A 21,976-nucleotide genomic window follows, 5' to 3' on the forward strand; every position below is an offset into this window, starting at 1 on the left:
CTCAACAGCGACCCCATGTGACACAGTAGAACTTCCCCATAGGGTTTCCTAGGCTGTGATCTTTATGGAAGCAAATCACCAGGTCTTTCTCGTGCAGAGCTGCTGGATGGGTTCAAACTGCCAACCTTTTGGTTAGCAGCCAAGTGTTTAAGCATTGTACCACCAAAGCTCCTTTATACCCACTAGAGTAGCTAAAACTAAAGACTGACCATTCCAATTGTCGGAGAGAATGTGGAGCAACTGGCACTCTCTTACACTGCTAGTGGGAATATAATGTGAGGCAGCCATTTTGAAAAACAGTTTGGCGGTGTCTTAAAATGTTAAATGTGTACCAACCATTCAACTACTAGCCATTCACCCAAGAAAAGCAAAAGCATATGTCCACCCAAAGACTTGTACGTGAATGTCCGTAGCAGCTGTATTTGTAATAGCTAAAAGTGAGAGACAAGCCAAGTGTCCATCAACAGGTGAATGGGTAAACTGTAGTAGATTTATACAATTGCTACTCAGCAATAGAAAAGAATGACCTGATACATGCAACATCATGGATGGATCTCCAAATAATCATGCTGAGTGAAAGAAGCCAGACATACAAGTATATGATTTCATTTATATAAAATTAGAGAAAATGCAAACTAATTTATAGTGACAGAAAGCAGATCAGCACTTGCCTGGGGACAAGGGCAGGGAGGGAGGGAGGGATTGCAAAGGGGCACAAGGAGACTTTGGGAGTAATAGATATGTTCATTATTTTAATTGTGGTGATGGTTTCACATGTGTATGCTTATGTCAAAACTCATCAAATTGCACACTTAAGCTTGTGCAGTTTATTTATGTCAGTTATAACTCAATTAAGCTGTAAAACAAAAAAAAATTGTAGAAAAATATTACATGGACATCTTTCCATGTCAGCACCAAGGATCTACCTCATTCTTTTTGCTATCTGTATGGTGTTTCGTTGTATGGATGTACTGTGATTTTATCCACACAGCCTTGGGTGGGTGACTCATCAGGTGCAGGTGATGAGGCCCCCTTTTCCCTTTTTGTATAAGGACAAGAATGGCTTTTATTTGCTGAACCTGATTAACATGTCTGACATCATCGTTCAGAATGTAATTTCTGAAACCTACTGCTTCTGGCTGTCTATGACCTCTTGTCTCATTGGACCCAGAAGACTCTTATTTATCCTAAACATGGAACCAGATTAAGTGACCATAAATGATCTTTTCCATAAAATTATGGAGCCTTGGAGATAATCTAATTCAACCGTCCTTATTTTTTCAGAAAAGAAAGCAGGATAAGTGATTTACCTGAGATCATGCAGATAGAGCCCATCTCTTAGTCTATTTTTTCCTGCACAGATGTCAAATAATTGCTTTTTTGCCCTACGGTTGTTTGTATCAGCTCTGGATTAGTACGTATTAATCTCTAGGAAAAAAAGGAAAAGCACTATCCGTGGACCATTGTTAAACTACCTCTCTAGAGGAATGGTTCCACTTTTGTTGTTTTTTTCTTTGGAGAAGATGGGGGAAAGAGTGATTCTAAAGTAAAACCGAAATTAAGTTCCTTGCTGATTGTAACTTGTGCTATAAAGCTAATACAACTCCCAAGGAATGACTGCTGTTTCACTTCTTGTATGCCCTAGGATTTCAATCCCTGCTGTCTGTTTTCCTAGAAATATCACAAACACCATGCTGTAACTTGGAGAGTTCATTCTATAATGCTTTAAGACAGATTTTGGTTACTTCATTATTTGTTCATTTATTTGCTCATTTGTTTAACAAGTATCTATGAATGAGTACTATGTGCCAGGCACTGTTTTAGGCACTGGGAATATGCCAGTGAATACAACAAAGCCCCTTGCTCATCGAGCTTAGATTTGGGGGGGGGGGGTGAGAGATACAGACAATAATTAATAAAGTAAATATATAGTATATTAGACGTTGACATGTGCTGTGGAGAAAATTAAGTAGAGTGCCAGGAAAGCATGTGTGTACATACGCTGGAGTTTTTATTTTCATAATTTATTTTATTTTTTGTTGTTGAGAATATACACAACAGAACATCCACCAATTCAACAATTTCTACATGTACACTTCAGTGACATTGATTATATTCTTTGAGTTATGCAACCATTTTTACCCTCCTTTTCTGAGTTGTTCCTCCCCCATTAACGTAAACTCACTGCTCCCTAAATTTCCTATCTAATCTTTTGAATTGCTGTTGTCAATTTGATTCCATATAGATAGATCTTAAAAGAGTACAATGCTCAAGGCATATTGTGTTTACTACCTAAGCTAGACTATCATTTGGTTTTAAGGAGATTTCAGGGGATATTTTTGGTTTAAGTTTTAAAGATTATCTCAGGGCAATCATTTATTTAGGATAGCCAGTCTTATTTTTAAGGTGATACTTGAGCAAACACATGAAGCAAATTAGGGAGCAAATTTTAAGGCCATCTGGGCAAGAGCGTTCTAGGCAGAGGGAACAGCAGGCATAAAGACCTATGGTGAGATTGTGTTTGGTGTGTTTGAGAAAGCTGGAACTGAGTGAGCAAGGAGGAGAGCGGTAGGAGATGAGGACAGAGGTGGGGCGACAACCAGATCATGTAAGACTTTGTTGACACTTGTAAGGACTCTGCCTTTTACTCTGAGTGAGAAGGAAGGCTCTGAGCAGAGGAGTGACGTGATTTGATTTATATATTTTTCTTTTTTTATTGAGTTAAAATTCACATAACATAAATTTGCCATTTTAATTATTTTGAAGGGTACAATTCATTGGCATTTAGTACATTCCACATGTTGTGCAACTATCAACAATATCTAGTTCCAGAACATTTCCATCACCCCAAAAGGAAACCCTGTACCCACTAAGTACTCTCTTTGCCTCCCCTTAGCCCCTGACAACCACAAATCTGCTTTCTGCTTCTATGGATTTGCCTATTCTGGAACTTTCATATGAATGAAATCCTATAATGTGTTTTTTTGTGTGACCAGCTTCTTTCACTGAGCATAATGTTTTCAAGGTTCACCCATGTTTTAGCAAGTACCAGTACTTCCTTCTTCTTTTTGGCTGAATAATATTCTCATGTATGAATATATTATATATATTTTTAGTCATCATCTGCTGAAGGACATTTAGGTATTTCCATCTTTCAAATATTATGAATAATGCTGCTATGATATTTGTGTACAAGTTTTTGTGTAGATGTATGCTTTCAGTTCTCTTGAATATATACCTAGCAGTGGAATTGCTGGGTCATATGGTAATTCTATGTTTGACTTATAAAAGCTCATTTTGGCTGTTGTGGTAGATTATATGAGGGCAAGGGCAAAATCAGAGAGAACAGTTAGGAGGCCATTGCAACAGTCCCGGAGCTAGAAGATGGTGGTTTGGACCAGAGTGATGGTAGTGGAGAGAGTGGAAACTGATCAAATTCCAAGTATGTATTGACAATAAGGCCAAGAGGATTTGCTGACAGACTGTATTTGGATTGTGAGAGAAAGAGAGGAGTAAAGGATGCCTCTTAAGATTTTTCTGACCTGAGAATTAAAAGGATGGATTTTTCCATTTAATGAGATGGAGAAAATTGAAGGAAGAGAAGGTTTGGAGCAAGATTCGGGATTTGGTTTGGGACATGCTGTGTTTGAGATGTCTATCAGACATCCAAGTGGAGATGTCGAGTAGGTCATTGGAAATACAAGTCTGGAGTTGGCGTGAGAAATAAATTTAGGGGTCATTAGTTTACAGAAGATGTTTAAAGCCATGAGACTAGATGAGGTCATTTAGAGATAAGTCTAGATAGAGAAGAGAAGCAGCCCAAGGAATGAGCCTGTATGTAAACCAAAGATTAGTCTGGGGGATGAGGAAGGACAAGCAAAGGAGGTTGCAAAAGAGCAGCGAGTGAGGTTGGAAGAGAAAACCATGAGAGTGTGATATACTGGAAGTCAAGTGAAGTTACTTGAGGTACTTGAGGAAGAATGAATTTTTCTTTCCTGTTCCTGCTGCTCTCACAAATTCATCGAGGCAAGAGGCCTAGGAACAGTGTCCTTCCATTTGAACATGAGTACTGCTGTTTTAGATGCCCAGGGTCATCTTTCCAAAAGGCGATTAAACTGAAAAAGATTTCTGGTCTTCTGAATACTGTCCTCAAAACATACTGCTTATTGGGGTCTTAAAAGCTTGTGAGTGACTAAGATATAACTATTGGTCTCTGCTCATCTGGAGCAAAAGAGATAGAAGGAAACCCAAGACACAGAGATGAAACTAGTCTACAGGAGTAACTGCTACACAAACCACGGCCTCATCTACCCTGAGACCAGAAGAGCTAGATGGTATCCGGCTACCACTACCAACCGTTCTGATCATCAGGGCCACAATAGATGGATCCTGATAGACTGGGAGGAAAATGTGGAGCAGAACCTCAAATTCTTAAAAAATCCAGAATTACTGGACCAATTGAGACTAGAGGACTCCCTGAGACTACTGCCCTGAGATATTCTTTAAACCTTGAACCAAAAACATATCCTAAGGTCACCTTTTAGCTATATAACAGATCGGCTCATAAAACAAAGAATAATCACCCATGAGCACTGTGTTCCTTTGAAAAATCATCTATATGAAACCAAAAGGTCAACAATTATTTTTTTTAACATTCATTCATTATACAAATATTTATTGAACACCTACATTGAGCTAGTTGCCATGCAGATATAGTTTTAATCAATATTTTATCGTACTGTCAGTGTAAGTTTACACAGCAAATTAGGTTCCCATTTGACAAATTCTACACAAGTTGTTCAGTGGCATTAGTTATATTTTCACAATATGTCAAGGTCAACAATTGATTTAAAAAAAAAAAAAGGAAGGTAAGCGGGCACGGAAACTAGATTACTGGTAACAGAACATCCAGAACGGAAATACTGAGCGTGTTCGTGCACTGTGAAGAATGTAACCAATGTCACTGAACAATTTGTGTAGAAATTGTTGAATAGGCACCTAATCTACTGTGTAAACTTCCACCAAAAAAATAAAATATTATCTTAAAAAACATATTGCTTATTTTATGTATATACCTTAAGCTTCATTGAGGGCATTTGTTCAAGAATTCGGTTAACAAATATTTAGGTGTCTTCTTTGTGCTTGTTTCTCTGCTAGGCACTGGGAACATAGCAATGAACAAGATACATAGTCCTTGATTTCACGGAACTTTAGTCTAATGGAGGAAAAAGACATTAAACAAATAATTACATATATGAAGACTACAAAAAAGAAATAGAGGTGCTTTGGGAGCACATAAAAAAAAACCCATTGTTGTCAAATTGATTCCGACTCATAGCAACTCTATAGAACAGAGTAGAACTCTCTCATACGGTTTCTGAAGAAGACCTGGTGGATGTGAACTGCCGATCTTTTGATTAGCAGCTGTATCTCTTAACCACTATGCCACCAGGGCTCCCGGAGCACACAGGAAGGTTAGTAATCCAGACTTGGGATAGGGGTGTAGTCAGAGAAATCTGGAGGAATTAACATACGAGGGGAAACCTGAAGAAGGAGTAGATTTAATTAAAACAGGTGAACAAGAGGTTGTGAGAACATCCAGGCAGAGAAAAAAGGGAAGAGGGCGATCTCGGACATTCAGGGAACCTAAAGAACTTCATCTTTCCAGAGAAGAGGTGACAGGTGAAAGATGAGGCTGGAGAGGTAAAAAAAAAAAAAGCAGGGGTCAAATCATAAGTACTTTCTTGCCATGCTAGGGAGTTTGAATTCAATCCCAACAGCAATGGGGAGTCTGAAAAGTTTTAAAAGCACACTCGGATATTCATTTTAGAAAGATCACTCAGGGTACAATTGTGTATAGGTTGGAAGGAGTCCTGCCTAGAGGCAGGAGAGCCCACTTCCTTTAAATATTCGGCTCTTGATTTTTATTCTAGTGTGCCATTTGAAGTGCCAAAGCTGAAAAGTGGAAAGGGCATGCTGGAGGCTGAGAGTGAGAGCTTGGATAGCTATACAGCTGACTCTGATAGCACCTCCAGGTGAGATTTCCCCATTCCCCATGCCTCCACTCAGCCCAGAGTTCCTATTTTGTTCTTTCGCATCAGGATGCAGGACTCCTATGCCTTCAGTGTTCCTGATTTCTGTCCTCAGGAAGTTGGATGAAATATTTGCTCTGACCTTACCAGAAGTCTTTCAGTAGCGCTTCTCTGATTTGACTCTGAGTACAGCTGCCTGGAGCCTGTTAACTTCCACAGGCTGCTACATCTTAAAGGGTTCTTCCTAGCCCAGCAGCCAACTGAGTGCTGCTGGCCCTTAGTAATGGAGCTGTGAGTGTGTGTGTTTGTGGAAAGTCACTTATCTGATCTTCTGCATCCCTCACGGTAGGGTAAATCAGATGTGCAGTTTACCTTCTGATTTGGTTACTACAACGACCCAAAGCCAGTGGCTCTCCTTCTGTAAAGGTTTGATCCCTTGATGGAAGGGGCGCGGAGAGGTGATGTAGCTATAACTCCTGTATCTACCTTCAGGAGAGACTCTCTGGATAAATCTGGCCTCTTTCCAGAATGGAAGAAAATGTCTACTCCCAAATCTCAAGTAGAAAAGGTAAGCTTTAGGTTACTGGCACGTCTTTCTCCTCCTCCTCCCCTTCCTCCTCTTATTGTCAGGTAGAATTTAAATTGGGAATTCATCTAAACACATTTGAGTTCAAGTCACTTGGGAGCATTTCCTAAGGTTTTGGTTGAAAACATGTGAGAAAATAGGTTTTGTATTACCTCCAAAGCATTTAATCTTTCCTTTAAGTTTGATTCATAGTTACGTGAAAAGCTCAGCCTTATTCTTCTTAAGGGTGCTCTTCCTTTCTCACTCCGCTCACCTATCCAACTACCCTTCTCCCTTTTCTTGCCCTTATGCCTTTCTAAGGAGTTCCTGGGTGGTGTAAATGGTAAAGCGCTAGACTACTAGCCAAGAAGTTGGCAGTTCGAACACACCCAGAGGTACCTCAGAAGACAGGCCTGGCAATCTGCTTCCAAAAGGTCACAAAAACCCTATGGAGCAGTTCTACTCTGCACACATGGGGTCACCATGAGTTGGAATTGACTAGATGGCAACTAACAACAATTCCTTCCTAGGAAACCCAGCCTGGGGGTCAAAATGTCGTATCTGTGGATGAGGGTGAAATGATATTCAAGAAGAACACCAGAAAAATTCTGAGGCCTCCAGGTAGCTGGTTTCCTTTCATGGCATTTTGCGATTGAAGTTCTGAACACCCTTGATGGACTCTTGGTATGGAGAAGAATAGGTCTTTTTTGATTTGGGTTTTTGGTCTTCCACTCAGAGTACACTAAATCTGTGATAGATCTTCGCCCAGAAGATGTGGGGCATGCAAGTGGCTCCTTGGGGGACAGAAGCAAATCTGTCCCAGGCCTCAGTGTGGATATGGTGAGTGCCCTCGTATTCTACTTGGTCACTATATGACATTTTATTTATCTAGAGTTGGCTTTAGTACCTGATACTCTCCATCAAACTGTTTAATTCTTTAAGAAAACATGATTCTTGATTCATCCCAAATTTCTAAAGTAAATCTGGCTCCTGATTTGCTTAAAGAAAAGGGCTGCCTTCTCTGTCTCTTTCATCTTCTAACATATTGTAGGGCATATGGTTGGAGGCTCAAATAAATACTTATTCTGATTAAATTTCATGGAATGGCTGGGTTGGGGTAGTCAAATGTGAAAAAGTTATAGCTCCTACAAAAAACACTGCATATTCTTACCTTATTCTTTTGAGATTTGAGAAAGGTGGTTGGAATATAGTGTGGAATTCTGAAATGGGGAGGCATTTAAAGATAAGGGTATGTATGTTCACGTACACACGACGTCTCAGAACTTTGCAACAATTATGGTTCCCACTAAAGAAAATCTGTTCTCATTTTTCTTAACTCTGAATCTATACTTATTGTTCCAGGAAGAGGAGGAGGAAGAAGAGGAAGAAGACATTGACCACCTGGTGAAGTTGCATCGTCAGAAGCTAGCCAGAAGCAGCATGCGGAGTGGCTCTTCCATGGTAAACTCTGTTAGTTCTTTGGTTATAGATGTGCTGGGGTGCCAGGAAGGAAGGAAGTACCTCCCTAGAGCAGAGTGAGGATCTAGAGAAGCCATCTAGTCACTCGTTCCAGGTCAGTGAGATGCATTTGTTGTTTCTGTCCTTAATTTGGAAACCCTAGTGACATAGTGGGTAAGTGCTATGGTGGGTAACCAAAAGGTCGGCAGTTTCAGTCTACCAGGTGCTCCTTGGAAACCCTATGGGGCAGTTCTACTCTGTCCTGTAGGGTCCCTATGAGTCAGAATTGACTCGACGGGAATGGGTTACTTGGTTAGTTGGTTATACTCAATTTAGACCATAATTGCTGAGTACACACCTAGGTAACTCCCTGAGCTTCAGCCCTGAAAATTCTTAGGTAATTCAGGCTAACGGCATTCTTTATCATAGTTTTGTGAATAGTATCCATACCCTCTCCCCTTAAGAGGTCCTCAGGCCATGACTTGAGCAACATCATATTTCTTCATTATAGTCCACTCCAGATTCTCACATTAAAGGGCAGTGCGTATCATGAGAAGGGCTCTGGCAGGGTTTGCTGGCCTCAGGGCATGACTAAGGACCAATAACACCAATCAGAATCCTGATGTAAAAGGATCATTTAAGAATCAAGGTCTGGTTCTGTCATTAGTTAAAAGATTGATATTTGAGGAGAAACAGTTGGGAGCAAGGGTGGTTAAAGTTTGTTCACACTCACACAGGAAGGGAATGCAGAGGGGAAGATGCCTTTTAACTTCTGGTGTTGGTTTTTTTTTTTTTTTTTTTTTTTAAATTTCCCCAGTTTGGGCCCAATCTCTTCTCTCTGTAGGTCTTGATAGGGAGAAGGCGAATAAAACAAATCCACAGATAATTAAAATACTTGGTTTTAATTAATAACCAACCCCTTCTAGCTAACTTTTTAGCACATATAAAACGTACTGAAAATGGACTTAATTTTACCTTACCCCTACTCCTTGTCCACCTTCTGGATTAGGTGTAATTTGACAATTAAAATGTGTAAAAAGAGGGGAAGAAGAGAAACTAAGAGTCTGGGTGAGCCTTGAACTGATTTATGAACCTGAATGTTGTGAATGTGCTACTTAGCACTAGTAGCTGCCTCTTATACTCTGGTTAAATGGCTGTTGGCAGTACTGCCTTGTTATAGGGGCTTCTGAAAATTTTGTTTAGTGACCATGACTTTATCATGAGATGTGAGGGGGAATATGGCTTCCCCAGATGTTTGTGGGTACTTTATTTTCAGAGTACTATTGGCAGCATGATGAGCATCTATAGTGAAGCTGGAGATTTCGGGAACATCTCTGTGACGGGCAAGATTGCCTTTTCCCTGAGATATGAGAAGCAAACGCAGACTCTGGTCATCCACGTGAAGGAGTGCTACCAGCTGGCCTATGCTGATGAAGCCAAGAAGCACTCTAACCCGTGAGTGTATTTGGAAGCTGACTGATGCTCTGAGATGAGAGTTCAGACCTTGGCATCTGTCTGGGCACTCTTGAACTGAGGTTGTTATTTCCTAGGGGGACAGGGAGGTATGATTGAGAGTAGTTAGTGGAGATGTAGGAATGGGACTAGGATTGGGGAAAAGCAAGAAGCGTATGTCTGAGCGAACATGAAGTGACACTTTAATTTCTGTGTGTTATGTGTATATTGAGAGCAGGGAAGTGAAGAATGGATTTGAGAAAAGACAGTGAATTCATTTTCTCTTGGTTCCAGATATGTGAAGACTTATCTTCTGCCTGACAAGTCCCGCCAAGGAAAAAGAAAGACCAGCATCAAGCGGGATACCATCAACCCATTGTATGATGAGACCCTGAGGGTAAGAATCTAGACCCTGAGAGTAGCAGAACTTGTTCTGCTTTGTTTCTGAAGCTTTAGCTATTCCTCTGCAACATGGCTGGTTGACATCAGTTTCAGTGGGCCATGTCTGTGTCTGAGGATACACTATGGACATCTGTTCGCATCCTGACTTCCCAGAGGAGAAGAGAACATAGGTGACCTGGCTTTCTTGGATTGCTGTTATGCTGGAGACTCACTTGGCTACAGATCTCATTTAAAAAAGTCATTTGGGATAGGGAGACTCCTTGGCAGTTATTTTTGGACGTTCCAGTGTACCCTCACCCACTTAAGGAAAAATTAATTTTCTAGGTCCTTTCCCATGGAATATGGTAGGTTTTTGTGAAATGGGGTAAGTCGAGGCTTTGAGTAAGGAAACTCAAAGTGCTTAGGGACAAATTAATTTGATATTAGTTGGTTAGGATTTGGAATAATCATCTTTTTCTGAAGAATTAAAAAAATTACCACAAACTAATTATCTTGGAAACCCTGGTGGCATAGTGGTTAAGAGGTACAGCTGCTAACCAAAAGGTCAGCAGTTTGAATCCACCAGGTGGTCCTTGGAAACACTATGGGGCAGTTCTACTCTGTCTTATAGGGTCGCTATGAGTCAGAATTGACTTGACAGCAACGGGTTTTTGGTTTTTTAATTATTTTGGACTTCTAATTTTCCTTCACAGTATGAGATCCCAGAATCTCTCCTGGCCCAGAGGACCTTGCAGTTCTCAGTTTGGCATCATGGTCGTTTTGGCAGAAACACTTTCCTTGGAGAGGCAGAGGTCCAGATGGATTCCTGGAAGCTTGATAAGAAACTGGATCATTGCCTCCCTTTACATGGAAAGGTAGTCTGCATTAACAGCACCTTGCACTTTGCATCCGAGGTAGAATTGTCTGCAGTGACCTCTGCTGGTGGATGTTGGTAGCTGCTTTGAATGTAGCTTTCTGCAGAGTTCTAGCGCACCCTGTTGGCCTTTCTGAGCTTGACGATTCAGGTCCACTTGTATGTCAAGTTTGAGTAATCACTTCTGTATGTCAAGCATGAAGCCATGGTTTTGCTTTGAAAAGTCTTTGCTGTGTGTGCTAAGCTTTGCCTCATAACATTCCAGAATGTGGGTGTATTCTAACAACTTGTACCTCTTCTCAAAGATAACCTCTGGGTACATCCTAATCTACACTTCTTTTCTAAGCTAATCTTCTCACTAAAGAAGTGGGAAGTAAAGCAATTCATGGAGCTCCAATTGCTGTTTTCTGTACTCTTGGTCACACAGGCCAGGGGCAATTTTACTTTGGAGATGGCATCTCAGGTGAGAGTGTGGCAGTGTGGCATATTACCTGGGATCTAAGGCACCTAACCTATAAAAATAACTTAGACAGGTCACCTAACTTCTGTGAACCTCAGTTTCTTCATTAAGAGTAACATACCTCTTTTGCAGGATTGCATACAAAGTACTCATCAGTGCCTGGCACGTAACGGACTTATGATAGATTACCATCATTCTGGTTACGATGAAATTGCTAAAATAGAGTTAGGACTATGGCAGCAACTTTTTGATTATCAGAACTGTACAACAGCAAAGTTCTTCTTTTAAAAAAATATTTTTCCACTAGCAGCATTTTCAGTGGTAAAAGTAGTACATGGTGAAGTCCAAAGATATTTTAGATATGTAAGACACTAGTTATGGTGGCTGCCTCTAGGAAGGGGGACTGAGGTAGAAGAGAGATTTGGTTTTCTCTGTATGTCCCTTTGTACTGCTTATTAAAAAATTAAGAATAAAAAGATTACATGCACATGGTTCAAAATAAAACAATCTGGAAGCATAAAAAAAGAAAAATAGGTTCCAGTTCCTAGAAATAACCACTGTTAACAACTACTTGGGCATCCTTCTAGAAATTTTGTACTAAGCAGCACAGATATACATCTGTGTATTTGTTGTTTTTTTTTTTACACAAATGGGCTCATGTGAACCCTCTTGTCTAGATAATCCTGGTTTTTTTTTTTTTTCATTTTCAATGTATTATTTATCATGGACATCCTTCTATCCCATTACTTACAAATCTATTATTTTAATTGCTGCATAGTTTTTCTCTATGTGCCTGTATTATAACATATGTACCATTCCCCCACTGATGGACTCTTAGATTGCTTATGTTTTTATTTTTGCTGTTAAAACTGTGCTGTGATATCGATTTGCCTTCTTTTGTGAATGTAGCTATAGGAGAAATTCCTGGTAGTGGAATTGCTGAGCCAAAGGAAATGTACATTCAGTGTATTCTAGCTACTGTCCTCATAGATATGGATATATACATATAGTGATAACATTAAATCTCTCCCTTTACATTCTGATAAAAACAGGAAAGCAATTATCACCAAACTATAATATGCCATTAGAAACTTAGAATTTCTTAATTATTCGGCAGACAAGTCATTCTCTCAAGAGCCTACAGTAGATAGAAAGATATTAGAAATGTCACTGTAAACCATCATGAACCACTGCCAATAAAAATGTCTTACATAAAAAAGAAAAAAATTGCATTAAAATGGAAGTATTTGCTCTTTGCAAATATTTTGAGCCAGAATGAAAATAATTATGCTACTGAAACAAATATGCCAGTTTCTAGCTAACGCTAACCTCCAGTTTTTAAGAGCACACCACAGAAGTTCACAAGCTCAAACTTAATAAATTGTGTAGACATTTTATAAATAAACAAAAGGCCCGTTCCAGTATCACATACCTATTTTAACTGAAAACATTCTATGGTTATTGTTTCTGATTTTTCTTTTCTTTCTTTCTTTCTTTCTTCTTTTATTTGTAATTCACATGCTCCTGTTCAGTTTTCTCTTCCTAGCATTCACCTCTCTATTCTTTTGTATCTCTCCCATACACTAAGCTACATGCATTCTGGGTAAGTGGTGCATTTCTCCAAACCTATGAGGGTTATGCCAACGTAGCAGTGGACGAGGCTGGGGTTGGTTCCCTTTTAGGTCAGCAGTTCAGATCCACCAGCGCTACTTGGAAACCCTATGGGGCAGTTCTACTCTGTCCTATAGGGTCACTATGAGTCAGAAACAACTTGAAGGCACCCAACGACAACAACAACAGCATTGGGATAAAACCTGTTGCCATCGAGTCGATTCTGACTCATAGCGACCCGTAGCTCAGTGGTGAGGAGCACCAGTGAACACAGGCAGGTGAAAGGGTACTTCTAGTGTGTACCAGCTTTAGATACCAGACGTTAAAGAGCAGAGTCATGCAGAGAGAACCAATCGAGTGAAGTATTTCTGCTACGCAAGGCCAAAGATAGGCCACTTGCTGCTTACCCCAGGCATTTATTCATTCGTTTGTACATTCATTCAATACATATTTATGGAGCGCCTACTATGTGCCAAATACTTTGCTAAGTGTCAGGCATACTAAGATGAACAAAAGTAGGCTCAATCTCTGTCCATGTGGCACTTAAAAAAAAAAGTACTAGAGACAGATATTAGTAAAAAAAAAGTAACGTTTTCAATTGTGGCATATTCAGATTTTTGTAACAGAGTTCCACCTAGCCCCTAAATCTTTGCAAGCCCTCTTTTAAAAATACTTTTTTATCTTTAAAATTCATACAAGTAACACCTGCCATTCTCATTTTTTTAAAAAAAAGACTATAGATCTATATAGAGTTAAAAAGTGAAAGCCGTCTTTCCTTTCCCTATTTCACTCCCCTCCCTAGAGGGAGCAAGTATTGAGTTTGTATGTATCCTTCTGTTTTTTTTTTTTTTTCTTTTTTTTTTGAGGTAGGAAGCTCTATGCAGTATAGCATAACGGTTATAAATATAGACTTTGGAACCAGTTTGCCTGAATTTGAATCCTGGCTTTGCCAGTTACTACCTGTGTGACCTTGGGCAAATTACTTAACCTCTCTGTCCATAACCTGTGAAATGAGGATAATAGTTTCTATCTCATAGGGATTAGCTGGAGGATTAAATAAAATGATATGTTTAAAGCACTTATAACAGTGCCTAGCACATAAGAAGTGCTATGTAAGTGATAATGATCATCATTTACATACATATATATTCACATGTACAAATATGAATATATTTTAATATAATTGGGATCCTTCTTCTGCATCTTGCTTTGATGACTTAACAGAACATCTTGGATATCTTTCCATGTCAGCACGCATAGATTCACTGCATTCTTTTGGATGATTTCATGTCATATGCCCTGCGAGGGTATTGCAATCACTCATTTAATCCTTTCTGTATTGATTGACATTTACTATCTTCCTATATTGATTGGCTTTTACTAACAATGCTGGAAGCAAGATTCTTCATCATGATGTCAGTCCTTTGTGGGTTTGTGTGGCAACCTTGCTGCTGGAAGACCTTAGAGGGTATTTGGAATCTAGTGACTGTGTCCCCAAGGTAGCATAAATAGTGGGTATTGCAGAAGACTCTCTCGGTTCTTCTGCATCTCCTTCCGAAGAAATTACCTTAGAAACCTGTGGCTGCCATGGTCTAGGGACCCTGGATTGTGTTCGGTGTGTTGAAGGATCCTCTTATGCTGTGAGGCTGTTCTTGAGGGTGACTTTAGAATCTCTTCAGGGAGAGGTTCCAAAATATTCCTGAGAAGCCCAGCTTGACCCAGTGGGTTTCCCTGTGTTTCAGATCAGTGCTGAGTCCCTGACTGGCTTGCCATCACACAAAGGCGAGTTGGTGGTTTCATTGAAATACATCCCAGCCTCCAAACTCCCTGTTGGAGGTGACCGGAAAAACAGTGAGTTTTCCTTGGGGCCCTGGATTTAGCTCTTAGTCTTCACAGAATCGGTGTGAAGTTAGTGCTGGCTAGTATCGGAGAGTCCAGACTGAGATGTGCACTGGATCTCCTAGGGAAGATGCCTTTACTAATTAAGCCTTTTTGGCATTTTTCAGCCAGAATGCCATAGGATTGGCATTCCTGTTTTTTTATTGGTATTAAATGGACGTAGTTTTTGTCCAGCTGTAGAAAGCTATTAATAGGGCAGAAGAGAACAGAAACTTTGGGGCTGAGAAAGGATAGTTGGAAGGGATGGTAAAGTATGAGGGATGGGAAGCTGAAGGCTAGAAAGTCAGTCAGCATGCTAGGCACTGTGCCAGTGGCTCTGGATGTATATAGATGAATAAGATGTGATACTTGTTCTCCCTTGAGGAGCTTAGTTTAGCAAGAAATACACACATGTGCTAAAGGAACACAGATATGAGGTGATGAATTCTGTCTAGTAGCATCTGGGAGAGCTTTAAGGAGGAAGTCATGTTGAAACTGGACCTTGATTAAGATTTGACCAGGCAGAAGAGAAGGAGGATGGAAGGGCATCTCTAGGAGAGGGGATAGCATACACTGAGGTTTTAGAAAGGCCTGGTAAATGTGGAGTTGTTTGTGAATGCGAGGAGTGAACCCCTTCAGTGGTGCTGGAGTTATGGTATGTATATTTGAGAATGGGGCTAGAATTGGAGCTGAGACTGGAGTCCAGCTGAAAAGGATCTTGAATATTAATGGTAAGGAGTTTAACTTAATCTGTTGGCAATGGGAAACCCAAGGGGTTCTTAAAAATATACCTTCAGCAAGGTCTAATGTAGGGGATGTGGGGAGTCAATGAGATCTCCAGGGAGGGTATGTAGAATGATTAGAAAAGAGAGGCAAGGATAGAGCCACAAGCAACAGCAACAAGGATGAAGAGAGGAAGGAAAGCCAGTGAGGTAGAGGGTTCTCAGTGAGAAATGCCAGGAGAGAACTTCAGGAAGAGGTCTGGGGTTGCCAAGTGTATTGAAATACTACAGGGAGGTCAGGCCAGATGAAGACTGAGAAGAAATGGCTCACTGGCATTAGATTGCATTTTCAGTGGGTTAGTGGAAGCAGAAACCAGGCTGCACCAGGGACCAGGTTGCACCACTGAGTGAATGAGGCAAAGAAGTAGAGGTGGTGAGTGTGGACTTTTTTTTTTCAGGATGCTTGGTGGTGAAGGAAAGGAGAGACATGGAGAATAGCTTGAAGAGGAGATAAGGTTGAAGGGGGACTTTCTTTTAAACGGAATTTTTTTTTTAAAGAAGAGGTGGTGAGATTAGCATATATTTAGACTGAAGGGACGGGATTGGTGGAGGAAGAGATATTACAATTGAGGGGTGGGAGTTGAAATTGATGAAGCCCAGTCCTGTGAAGTGGGAATGGGATCCAGAACACAAGTGGAGGTTTTCCCTCCTTTTCTTTTTTTTTTAAATAATTCAGCAAATATTGGGCAACTTTATTTCTCTAAACCTCAATTTGCTCATTTATAAAGTGAGGACAATAATTGTATCATCTCATAGGGTTGTTTTAAATGAGGAAAGTATTGTTTTGAGGATTAAATGCTTAGCATAGTATCTGGCACACAGCCAGTGTTCAATAAGCATTTATTGTTATTGTTGTTATTAATTAGGTGCGTATTACTGCCAGGCACTGTACTAGGTGTTGAGAATACAGGTGAGATATGGTTTCAGTTGTCATGGAGCTTGCCGTCTTCAAGAGGAAGCAAAGGAAGTGCTATGTAGATAAAGCTCAAAATGAAACTGGAGGTACAGGGCTCACTTGCTATGGCTGACATCCCTTACAGGTAAAGGTGGGGAAGGGGGAGAGCTCCAAGTGTGGATCAAAGAAGCCAAGAACCTGACGGCTGCCAAATCAGGAGGGACTTCAGACAGCTTTGTCAAGGGGTGAGTCCCTGGACCAGCACCAAACTAACCAGTTTCAGGACAAAAGAGCTAAGAGAGGAACCCAATTTAACTTTTCTCTGTGGGTATTATCCCTGTGTGTCCTACTGTCCCCAAGAGCCACCTTTGTTCCTGAAATTAGGTAATGGCAAAGCCTCCTCCACTACCTTTGCACTGGACTGGGCACAGTTTGGACTGGGCTGTCACACTGATTTCAACAGAGGAGGGTGGTAGAGAGAGAGGTTCTGATTTTTCTGAAAAACTTATGATCTTAGTTAATCCTAGGTAAAAATCTGTGTCCCCTGTCTAGATTTGGGAACTCAAGGCTTTATTCCCTACCAGTTTTTTACACAATGCTGGCTTTCCACAAATGACAGATCACCCTACTGATTTAAGTTCTCTAGCAAATCATGTTTGGCTAAGCCTACAGTTATTAGTTTTGGTTTTATTACAGAGGACCTTGGCCATTAGGAATGGAACCAAATATTTAAAACCCATTTTGGGTGGAGCATAGGCAACAGCTTACTAATAACATGATTTTAATTTTCTCTCCAGGTTAAAGGAATTGAATCAGGTGAATGACCTGGTAGAGGTGGCAGGGACTCTGCTTCAGCAGATGCAAAGGAGGGGTGTGTGTACTAGGATCTGAGTGTTGACTCACCTCCCTGAGCTAGGCCTGTGGTAAGGGAAAGGGGAACTGAGACAGATATTGCCAGCTTTGAGTGGGTTGTTGATTACTCCGCACCCTCTACCAGATACCTCCTTCCCATGAGGAACAAGGCCAGTAAGCGTAAAACTCCTGTGATGAAGAAGACTCTGAATCCCCACTACAACCATACATTTGTCTACAATGGTGTGAGGCTGGAAGATCTGCAACACGTGTGCCTGGAACTGACTGTGTGGGACCGGGAGCCCCTGTCCAGCAATGACTTCCTGGGAGGGGTCAGGCTGGGTGTTGGCACTGGTGAGAGCCTCTCCCGCATCCTGACTTGTCTTAAAGGCCTCTTATATATTTCACTCTCACTACATCCCTTCCTCCACAAAGCCCCTCTATGACTAGAGTTGCCTTCTTTCTTTTCAGTTATCATTCAGCAAATATTTACTGAGTGCCTACTATGTGCCAGGCATAGCGAAGGCTGAACTCATGCACTGTTATGTGTACAGATTTCTGACCTTGATTGCCAGAACTCCATCATCTTCCCCTCCCAAAAAACTACCAACGTATTCATAATTTCCATCTTCCATCCCATTATTATTAAAGAAGGGTCCTTGCTACAAAGGCCAAGCTCTCTCCAAGTGCTCTGGATCTACCCTCACCTTCTCAATGACCTCAATTCTGGAATTATCTCCTATCTCTCCTTTATAATTGTTTTCTTCCTATCTACCAGAGGTGAATACAAATAGGCTCTGGTATTTCCAGTCTTAACAAACAAAAATAAACCTTTTCTTGACCTCATATTCCCCCTCTAATATCTTTAAAAAAAAAAAAGTCACCTTGACTTCCCTGACTTCTCCTTTAATCCTCAATCCACTGTCATTTGGCTTCTGTCCCACCACTCCACTGAGCAACTGCTCATGCCAAAGTCACCAATAAACTCCATATTGCCATGTCCCAAGGACAGTTTTGTTCTGTTATGATTTGTCCTGTATCACTCTCCCACTGGCTTACTATGCTCCAAGCGCAATGACTTTCTGCTCCGCAAAGATATCAAACTCATTCCTGCTTCACTACCTTTGCAATCATTGTTCTCTCTGCTTGGAAGGGCTGGCTCCTTCCCATCGTTCAGGTGTTGACTTTTGACACAGGTTAGGACTTGCCAACTTGACAAGAGAAATGTCTCCATCTCAGGGTGGTCTTTGGATCACTCCATCTAATGTAGGCCCTGATCCAGGGACTTCAAGTCACCCTGTTTATTTACTTCATAGCACTTACCTCACTAACTGAAATATAGTGACTGTTGTTGGTTTATTTGTATATTTTCTGCCTTCTGTATTCAAATGTAAGCTGCATGAGGACAGGGACCTTTTCTGCTTTGTTCACCACTATATCTCCAGAGCCTAGTACAGTACCTGGCACATAGTAAACCCAAACCAAACCCGTTGCCATCGAGTTGGTTCCGACTCATAGAGACCCTATAGGGCAGAGTAGAACTGTCCCGGTAGGGTTTCCAAGGAGCAGCTGGTGGATTCGAACTGTGGACCTTTTGGTTAGCAGCCGAGCTCTTAACCGCTGTGCCACCAGAGCTCCTACATAGTAAGCACTCAGTAAATGTTTGCTGAATGAAGGAATGCATACATGTGTGAGTAGGAATGAGGCCATATACAGCCCTAACTTCTGGTTTGGGGTCTACAGCTAGAGAAAAAGGTGCTCATATTTTTAAAAAATTTTAAGACAAATTGGCAGTAACAGAAGGTCAGTAGCTCTGGTGTGAGGTGCCAGACACTAGAGCTTGGTAACAGCCTCAGAATAAGAGGTCTCTAGCTACTTGTGCATTTTGGGGTCCCATTTCATCAACCTGAAGTCTGTCAGTCCTTCTTCATAGCACACTGCATTTTGTGAGGCTGCTACCCTTGCTTTTAACCTGTCTTTCCTGGTGGGCAGAAGAGTGGGGCTCTTGTTCAGCGTCCTCTGGTGTTTCTCCTCAGGGATCAGTAATGGGGAAGTGGTGGACTGGATGGACTCGACTGGGGAAGAAGTGAGCCTGTGGCAGAAGATGCGACAGTACCCAGGGTCTTGGGCGGAAGGGACTCTACAGCTCCGTTCCTCGATGGCCAAGCAGAAACTGGGCTTATGAGTCCCTGTCCTTCTCTGCAGGTCCAGCCCTGGCAAGGGCAAGGCAGAGAAAGTGAAGAAACCAAGAGCAAAGATTTATAATTTAATGTGTGTGTGTGTTATGTATGTGTGTGTACAAACGTGTATTTCTACAAATCCCATTATGCTGGAGTGATGCAGACTTGTCCCCCTTTTTAAAGCAGGCTCAAGAATAAGGGCCTCTTCAAGATTGTGTGTGCGTGTGTTCGTGCATAATCTAGTATATTTTAGAGGCCATTCTGTCTTACATATTTATGAGGCGTAATTAACTTCTTTAAAAATCTCTTAAAACAACTTTTTATCTTCTCTTGCTATCCTTGTTCCTGCTTCCCCAGGAAGCCCTGGCTGCCTTAGACATTAGCACCAGTCTATGTTTCCAGGTGTGCCTGACCTGAGGCCAAGGCTCTGGGAAGCAGGGTTGGGTTGCTAAAGACAAGAGAATATGGGAGAGAGATGGGTAGGTTCTCTTCTGCCTCTCCAATATATGCTTTTAGCCCACTTTTTTTACAACTCATTTTCTACCTTGATAAATATCTGAAACTTAGCTTTTAAATTCTTTTTTTTTTTTTAAAGCAATTTCCACCTTGTTTGGGTCTGATTTTCTTTCAAATGGTAAGAAAAGCTCAGTTTTAGATACCTTTTCTATATCTTTGGGGGTCCTTATAAGAGAGCCACTTTAGAAAAGCACTTTAAATAGATAATGGCCTTTTGACTGAGTCACGAACATGACCAGCCAGAGCACTGTGACCAAGGGTGAAGTGTCTTACAGCGCATGCTGAATTCTCTGCACTTTTAACTGATACAACAGTCGCTAAACAGCTGCTCATTTCTCTAATGAAAAATGAGACATCTTCACTCTTACGTACCATGTCTTAGTGTTTGTATCTGGGGTGTGTTACCACACAGGATATGGTCCACATACCACTGTGCCAGCCAAAATAGCCAACTATTGTATAAAGTGATTCAGTGTTCCAAGAGAATATGTACAGAGTCTCCCAGCTATTCTGACTTCCTTCTTGAAGTGGTTTCCGTTCCCTTTTTTTTTTCAATTGTTTCCTAAACTTGACCTTGATATAGCATAAGTGTGGTATGTTGAGATTTTTCTAAGAAGGACCTGGTGGTCTGCGGCTCATTTTCTGATATTCACTGTTTAAACTGACCTTTTTCAATTCTTACAGTTGTATCTATTCAAAGTTGTGTATGAATGGAGTCTGTAAGGCCAGTGACTGGACTGAGAGTGAACTATGGTGATGTCTATTGTATGTGTGAACTGAACAGAGGAATTTTTTAAAAGGTGTGTTTGGTGTGGATTGATATTATAATGGAAGGCATAACTTGGGATCCTGGGCTGTAACTTGCTTTTTGTTTTCTACCCCCTAAATTGTATGTGTGCTTCAATAAAGCTTTCTCACTTGTCAAGTGTTTGCATTTGTTAGTTCTATAGACGCTTTTGTCTCTGATGTCCTGACTTATTGTTGTTGCTCTTCACGTGGCTTGCAGGATGAGACCCGGAGGAACAAATGCCCTTCCCTAACTATCCTGTGCTGATTTGAAGAAAGTTTTACCTTTCCCCCACACTTTTGACTGGTACCTTTGCTGAGATCTGATCCCCTGAGAACCCACCTTAAAAGTGGTACCACTTTTCTCTCTCTGAAATATCAAGAACCTCCTGTGCTGAAGAAATGTCCACATGAGAGGCAAGGGAAGATATCCTCTGTTATAAGCCCTTCCTTCTGGATCCCTCCATTTCTCTAGGAGGTGGGGACTTTTTCCTTCACTCCTACTACCATTAATTCGCTTTGAGCGACAAATAACACAGATGCTAAGTAACCCATCTCAGACATCAGGCTCTGGGTTTCTTGGTAGAGCCCAACTGACTATTTGCCTCTGTTACAAAAGGGCATTTATGAATTTTAAATGCCTGTTTTGTAGAAGGCTGTATTCTAGGCAGTTTATATGTTAGCTCTTTAAATTCTCCAAACACCTTATGAAATAGAAAATATATCCTTTTTACAAACAAGGAAACCCAAACCCACTATCAGGCGCCAGAGTTGGAATTCGAATCAAAGTCTGTCTACTGTATCATGCTGCCACCTGTGGGAATGGTATGTGTGTCATGGGCAAAGGTTCAAAGGAAGGGATGACGCATTTCTTCTAGAATACCTTAAAGTTTAGTTTACAAAGTAGGACAGAATGCTTTGGATATTACCTAGCCAGCTTACTGACTATATAGCTTGTGTGTGTGTGTGTGAGTGTGTGTGAGGGTGGGGGGCTGGGGTTGGGCAGAGAGGTACAGAGGGAGAAAGACAGATATGTATGGAGTTGGGGTCAGTCTAACCCCTTTGGGTCGGGCCGTGAGCCTGATTCTACTGCTGTCCACTTCCCCCTACGTTATGAGTCGGTTTTAATCATAATCTAAAATGGACTACAAAGGAGATTACAGTAAAACTTTACCTAAAGAAAGCAAGATGGACATTGTCTTGACTACTCAAAAAAGAAAAGAAAAACAAAATAAAAGCTCCTTGATTTTTTTA

At 41.0% G+C, this 21,976-nt stretch overlaps 1 protein-coding gene across 1 annotated transcript in view; it reads left to right on the plus strand.

Annotated features, from left to right (window-relative positions):
• Window positions 1–21,687, plus strand: part of SYTL4 (synaptotagmin like 4) — an 86,238-nt gene extending 64,551 nt beyond the window's left edge. Inside the window, exons 7-18 of the mRNA XM_049871722.1 lie at window positions 5,934–6,035; window positions 6,525–6,600; window positions 7,128–7,218; window positions 7,334–7,437; window positions 7,960–8,058; window positions 9,332–9,510; window positions 9,802–9,904; window positions 10,602–10,763; window positions 14,576–14,684; window positions 16,534–16,633; window positions 17,386–17,594; window positions 19,277–21,687. Of these exons, the coding sequence (XP_049727679.1) occupies window positions 5,934–6,035; window positions 6,525–6,600; window positions 7,128–7,218; window positions 7,334–7,437; window positions 7,960–8,058; window positions 9,332–9,510; window positions 9,802–9,904; window positions 10,602–10,763; window positions 14,576–14,684; window positions 16,534–16,633; window positions 17,386–17,594; window positions 19,277–19,425 (1,483 nt within the window). The 3' untranslated portion in view covers window positions 19,426–21,687. The remainder of the gene's footprint in view (window positions 1–5,933; window positions 6,036–6,524; window positions 6,601–7,127; window positions 7,219–7,333; window positions 7,438–7,959; window positions 8,059–9,331; window positions 9,511–9,801; window positions 9,905–10,601; window positions 10,764–14,575; window positions 14,685–16,533; window positions 16,634–17,385; window positions 17,595–19,276) is intronic.
• The last annotated feature ends 289 nt before the right edge of the window (window positions 21,688–21,976 follow it).

This window comes from Elephas maximus, chromosome X (genome assembly GCF_024166365.1).
Source record: "Elephas maximus indicus isolate mEleMax1 chromosome X, mEleMax1 primary haplotype, whole genome shotgun sequence".
Lineage (NCBI taxonomy): Eukaryota > Metazoa > Chordata > Mammalia > Proboscidea > Elephantidae > Elephas > Elephas maximus.